The 6,383-nt window shown below is 54.3% G+C and overlaps 1 protein-coding gene across 1 annotated transcript in view; it reads left to right on the top strand.

Annotated features, from left to right (window-relative positions):
• The window catches only part of Klhl21 (kelch like family member 21), a 10,421-nt gene extending 4,292 nt beyond the window's left edge, over positions 1-6,129 (top strand). Inside the window, exons 2-4 of the mRNA XM_005353663.3 lie at positions 688-1,093; positions 2,721-2,793; positions 3,668-6,129. Of these exons, the coding sequence (XP_005353720.1) occupies positions 688-1,093; positions 2,721-2,793; positions 3,668-3,961 (773 nt within the window). The 3' untranslated portion in view covers positions 3,962-6,129. The remainder of the gene's footprint in view (positions 1-687; positions 1,094-2,720; positions 2,794-3,667) is intronic.
• The last annotated feature ends 254 nt before the right edge of the window (positions 6,130-6,383 follow it).

Raw genomic sequence — 6,383 nt, 5'->3', positions numbered from 1 at the left:
TTTTTTTTTTTCGAGACAGGGTTTCTCTGTGGTTTTGGAGCCTGTCCCGGAACTAGCTCTTGTAGACCAGGCCGGTCTCGAACTCACAGAGATCCGCCTGCCTCTGCCTCCCAAGTGTTGGGATTAAAGGCGTGCGCCACCACCGCCTGGCTGCACCATCTTCTTACCTGGTGCCCACAGAAACCAGAAGAAAGCATCAGATCCCCTAGGACTGGAGTCAGGGATGATCATGAGTTGCCACGTGAATGCTGGGAATAGAACCCAGGCCCTCTGAAAGAGCAGCTAGTGCTCTCTGCCCTCATTTTGTTTCTGGCGACTGGGGGTCTCACGTGGCCCAGAGCAACTGGAACTGCTAAGTGCTGGATTACAGGTGTGTTGCTCTCTGGAGAGCAAACCCAGGGTTCATGCACGCTATGGTGAGCACTCCACCAGCTTAGCTGTATCCCCAGTCTAGGACAGTTGGAAGCGGCATCTTTTGGCTTTAATTTGACAGCAGTTAGGGGGCCTTGTGCCCTGCCTCAGTGACAGTGACCACTTGGCGAGGCCGGAAGAAGACAAATGTATTTCGGGTGAAGGGAATCAGGCTAATTCCTTTGCAGGGAGAGGCCTACCAGGAAGTCCGAGAAGACACAGGTGGGTGACTCACTGCACGTGGGTTGAGCATCTGCCTTTTGTGTGCCCCGACAGGCGGGTCTGATGGCTCCCGGCTCTATGACTGCGTGTGGCGATACAACTCAAGTGTGAACGAGTGGACAGAGGTGGCACCCATGCTCAAGGCCCGAGAGTACCACAGCTCTTCTGTTCTGGACGGGCTACTGTATGTGGTGGCAGCCGACAGCACAGAGCGCTATGACCATGCCACCGACTCCTGGGAGGCTCTGCAGCCTATGACCTACCCCATGGACAACTGCTCCACCACCGCCTGCCGAGGCCGGCTGTACGCCATCGGCTCCCTGGCGGGCAAGGAGACCATGGTGATACAATGCTATGACCCAGACACTGACCTGTGGTCACTGGTGGACTGTGGCCAGCTTCCACCTTGGTCCTTTGCGCCCAAGACCGTGACCCTGAATGGTCTCATGTACTTTGTCAGGTGAGCCCCTGGGTACACTGTTTCCGGCTCAGCATCCCTGCTGCCCATTTTATAGGTGAGGAAAGCTGGGATCGGAGGCTGAGGCTTGTCCCACCCCTTAGACCATTTCTGTGGCCTTCTAGGTTTTCTTAATCAAGCTGCCTCAAGGATAGTGGAGTCTTCGAAGTATCTAGCTAAGCAGCCCATAGGTTACCATGCATCCACCAGGACATGTACAGCATGCATGTTTCTAAGTGAGATAGGGATAGATGTCTCAGATGTACCCTAGCCTGGTCACCTGGGGTTTTGTTTTGTTTTGTTTTGTTGTTTTTCTTTTTTCTCTGAGACAGGATTTCTCTGTAGCTTGGAACCTGTTCTGGAACTCGCTCTATAGACCAGTTTGGCCTCAAACTCACAGAAGATCCGTCTGCCTCTGCCTCCCGAGTGCTGGCATTAAAGGCGTGCACCGCCACCACCTGGTGGTCCCCTGGTTTTGATGACCTATCTGGTCACAGCCTGCCTTGAATGGCTACTGAACGTTTGGGAGGGTAGCTGGATTCCCTGTGTGTAGTGTGTGTGCACATACATGTGTGTGTGCATAGTCAGTGCTTCCCCCTCCCCCGGCTGGAGTCTGCCTGAAGCTGTGGGGCTGCGAGGGACGAAGGGAATGACTGAATGACAATCCCTCTGTCTCCTCTGTCCTCGACTTTGATCTGGGAGCCCAAAGGTATGTGTGCCCTGAGCCTGCATTTTCCCTGACTGAGTAGCAGTGACCTTTGCCTGCCCTGCCCCCCAAATAGGAGGCCACCGCTCTTCAGGGTGAGCTCTGAGGAGCCTGAAGGGGACCCAAGTGTCATTGTCATCTAAGAGGCAGAGGGGCCTGGAGTCTTTAAATGCCAGGACCTGAGGGTCTGCTCTGAGAATGTCCTGGAACCTTCCTCAGCCTGGGTCCTGTTATAAAACTGCCTGGTCCTTCCTTAGGTTCCCCTGCGCCCCCCCCCCCTTCAAGAAGGAGGAGGGGCTGGCTATAAATATAACTGTGAAGAGTGCCAGGTCTTTGCTTCAGCCCCTCTAGTGGCTGCTGGCCCAGTACCTTTGAGAACGCCCTCCCTGTCCTAAGGTCCCAGGTCAGGATCCTGGCACCTGCTGACTCCTTCTGGAGGACAGCAGTCAGTTTTGATTGCTAACCCTCCAGGTGGATGTGGGAGGGGTTTGCCCAGCCTGCGGTTTGCTTGTGTGCCATCCACACAGGAAGCTACTTCAGCCCCACCTAAATGCCTGGATATCCATGACCAATAAAGGGAGCTGCCATCCTGAGCCTCCTGCTATTGATTTCCGGAAGGGGGGGGAAGCAAAGGTGTTGACTCTGTCTGGGAAGTAGCAGCCTTGAAGAGAGGATCCAGGGAGCCCTGTCCAGCCCAGCCCCTTCCAACTGTGGCTCTTTGGTCTCTGCTGGAAAGAAGAGAGTGTAGGGATAACCCAGTGTGTTCAAAGCCAGTCTAGGCTACCAACCAAGACTTTGTTCAGAAATATACATACAGGTCCCCAGAAGAGTCAGCTGCTTTGAGGACGCTCTGGCCGGCCCTTCACACCCAAGGTGCCGCTGCTTTTGTCTGACTGACTGTCTTTGCCTCCCTTCCCTCCACAGGGACGACTCTGCCGAGGTGGATGTATACAACCCCTCCAAGAATGAATGGGACAAGATCCCGTCTATGAATCAGGTAAATTTGCAGGCGTGCCAGCGTTTGTGAGTGCAGGCTGGCCCTGCTTTTGCAACTGGACTGTCATTAAGACAGAGTGCTTGGGAGACAGTCATGGTGGGTGGGGCCTGTAAGGGAAGCGGGTGTTACCCTCATTGCGTTTGGAACTTGGCTGGTACCAGATGTTAAATAGGATCTCAAGACCAGACTAGTGGTCACTCACCCTCAGTATGCGCCAGCACCATCGAGCAGAAGAGGGAGAGGAATCTCAAGAAGTTTTCTACAGAGAGGCAGCAAGTGCAGAGGCCCCAGGGCTGGCGTGTTTGTGTGAACGCTAGCAGCCACTGTGGCTTGAGGGAATGGGGTCAGACAGGTCCGGGAACTATCCACCCCAGCTACTTTCTGAGGAGTTGAGCCAGAGAATACATTTATGGGACACATATAGTACGTGTGCCATGAACTCAGCACTCCCGCTGCAGACCTCATCTATCTGGTCAGGGTCTCCTATCTCCGATGGTACGGTGGCTCTTGGGAGACTTTGCCCTATCTGACCAGGTTCCGTTCCTAGCTGTCACTGATGGCTGTCCCAGCATACTGTCTCCTATCTGTAAGATAGAACGGATGAGCCTGCCCTAAGGGGCTGAGGCAGGGATGCTGGGTGTGGCCCACACCTGGAGACCATGCTGACCACATAGGGAGCCCCAATTTCCTGGTTGGAAAACCGGAAGGCATTGGCTTATGCTGTCTCCACTCCCTGGAAGGCTGGCTGAGGATGGTTCTTAGTGCTGGGGCTATGATGTGCTGGGCTGTTCCCTGGAAGTTACTAGAGCAATCAGGGAGGGACGTCTGCCCTGCCTCATTTGCCTGCCTCTCACTCCTCCGCCTTGACCTGCAGGTACATGTTGGGGGCAGCCTGGCCGTCCTGGGAGGCAAGCTCTATGTCTCTGGGGGATATGACAATACATTTGAACTCTCGGACGTGGTGGAGGCCTATGACCCAGAGACCCGGGCATGGAGTGTGGTGGGGCGGCTTCCGGAGCCCACCTTCTGGCATGGTAGCGTGAGCATCTTCCGTCAGTTCATGCCACAGACACCAGCAGGGGGCCGTGGCTTTGAGCTGAATAGTGGCAGCAGTGACATGGATGCAGGCCGCCACAGGCTGCCTCAGAACCCTGACGAGCTGCACTAGCCCAGGCCTGGCCCAAGGGAGGGCCTTTTTACAAGGGGCCTGGCACCTGCAGAGGAGCGGCCTCTCCTTTTTGCACATTAACCGGAGCAGTGGCTCCTGGCTGCTGAATGAGCCCTAGAGGCATCGTGTGACGGTTCCTATACACTCGGAGCCTGTGTCACAGCTTCTAGGGCTGAAGCTGATGGTGACCTGTGTGTGTGGTCAAGAACCAGTGGCTTCTCCACCATCATGTATCTCTGCCTTCCAGAAGTTACCTCCAGCTTGTAGTATCCAACTCACCGTGCAGTGTGCCTCTCCTTGCTGCCACTTCCCGAGCCTGCTTGATCCCAGAGCAGAAGGCAAGGGTCCCTATGACAGAGTGGCCTGGCCTGGAACACTGGAGACCCAGGAAGACAAAGGCTACAACAGAGAGCTAAACTCCACCTCTAGCGCCAAGGCTCCCGGCAGCCAGGTCCAAGGAGCATCAGTTCACCTAGCTTTGCATGTCTCTTAGGCCTCACCAGACAGCAGGGTAGACTTTCAGGAGTTGAGGAGTGACTGAACTGGGGGATTAAACCAGTGTGAGCTTGAAGGGGTCTGTTTCCATAGTTCATGCCCTCACCTGGTCAGGAGGCCCTCCCTGGGGCTCTGTCCCAAGCCTGCAGGGGCAAGGCTAGAGGAGAAGACCGTGCCTCCTCGAGAATCTCACTGATACTTGGCTGAGCTGACAGATGCCGGCCCTGGGAGCAACGACTCCTGCTTCAAAAGGAAGCCAAGCGGGGCGGCCCCAGCACTTGGTTCTAGGTTTGAAATGCTTGCGGTTTGAACTTGAAAAGAAGTAGAGGGGTTGGGAGAAGAGACAAGTGGCCCTGTCTGACTTGAAGATGTACAGGTCACCATTGTTAGACTTTTCTTGCCATCGTGTGGGAGACAGGATTTTTGAGAGCTCAGGCCCAGGTGCGTGAGTAGCAAGACACCTGAGTCACAGCTCAGGGACCCCTGGGTTTCTTCCTGACCTTGAGTGGTTTCGTGGGTTTGGGGGCAGGGACCATTCAAGGTACCCAGTGGCTTCTCTGCTGGAGTCTGTCATGTTTCTTTGTGAAGAAGAGGGCGTTAGGACTGTCACGTTAGAGACAAAGCCAAGGTTCAGGGTGCGCTGGTGAACTTGGCTGACGGATGAGGGTCCAGGAATGGAGTGTCCCCATCACACACCACAGCCATCTTCTTGGCCACGTGGCAGAGGAGGCTGCCTTAATTTCCCAGGCACCTGCCTTCTTCCTGTTTGGTTTGAAATCTGTTTCTAAAATGCTCTCCCAGGCGCCTGACCCTGAGGAAGATTGTGCCAGCCCAGGCCCACTGATGCCCTAGGGCTCCTATAGGGTGTGCAGCTGTGCTTTCTGTCCCCTGGTGCTGTCAGCCCAGCCCTCTAGTGCCTCTCCTCCCTCTTGGCCTAGTAAACTCTTTCCGTGAGCCTTAAGAGCTGTCACCTAGAGGTGTTGATACTCCATGAGGTGCCTTGGCATGGCAGGGTGGAATCTTGTGTATCGGGAACTAAGCTCAGTGCTGGGGAAAGTAGCCTGGCCACCACTGTCAGGTCCTTTGGGGGACAGGCTAGGGGGCTTCCCAGGGGAAGAGCTGCACTGCCGCACTCTCCTGTGACTGCAGTGGCTCCTGCCTTATCGTGCACCCTTGCACAGGGCCCCTCTGCCCACCTCCAGAGATACTCAGGTTTGCACGTCACGACCCACGTCTGGGTAGGCACTCACTGTGCTCCTCCCACTGGGAGTCCAGGACAGTCCCTCCCTCAAGCTTCACCTTTGCCACAGGCTCTGGGCTGTAACCCATCACTTGACACATGTCTACACTAACAGGGATGAAAGCTGGGCTACCTGGGTATGGGATTGTCCCTGTCACATGTATAAAGCTTTTATATGTCAGGATAAAATTAAGTTATGAAAAGTTCTGTGCCTGGTATTTGCTGATCTATAAGGTATTTCTTATATTTATGACTTCAGAGACTTGTGTAATGAAGGTCACCTTCCTTAGGTGACTAGCATTCAGTCACACCAGTGGCTGGGGCAGATTTGTATATTTATTTCTGTCTACTCTCTAGGCTTCTGTGTTCAGCATTCTAAGGTTTTAGGATGCTCCCCTATTTTTTGAAATAAAATGTTTCCTACATGCTGGGTGTCATGGCTTTCACTCTTTGTTTTTCCAGACATGGTTGCACCATGCATCCCTGGGTGTCCTGGAGCTCATGCTGGAAACTAGGATGGCTTCGAACTCCCAGAGATCACCTGCCCCCTAAATGCTGGGATTAAAGGTTGTGCCACCACCTCCCAGCTGGCCTTCATCTTCTTGCTGCTTTGTGTTCTGAGAATCCTTGTGTGCAGAGGCCAACACTGGTGGTGGGAGGTAGATCTAAATAAAGCAAATGCAGATA

Source organism: Microtus ochrogaster, chromosome 10 (assembly GCF_000317375.1).
Source record: "Microtus ochrogaster isolate Prairie Vole_2 chromosome 10, MicOch1.0, whole genome shotgun sequence".
Taxonomy (NCBI): Eukaryota; Metazoa; Chordata; class Mammalia; order Rodentia; family Cricetidae; genus Microtus; species Microtus ochrogaster.
The sequence above is the reverse complement of the archived record's forward strand: the minus strand, read 5'-3'. Positions and strand labels throughout refer to the sequence as shown.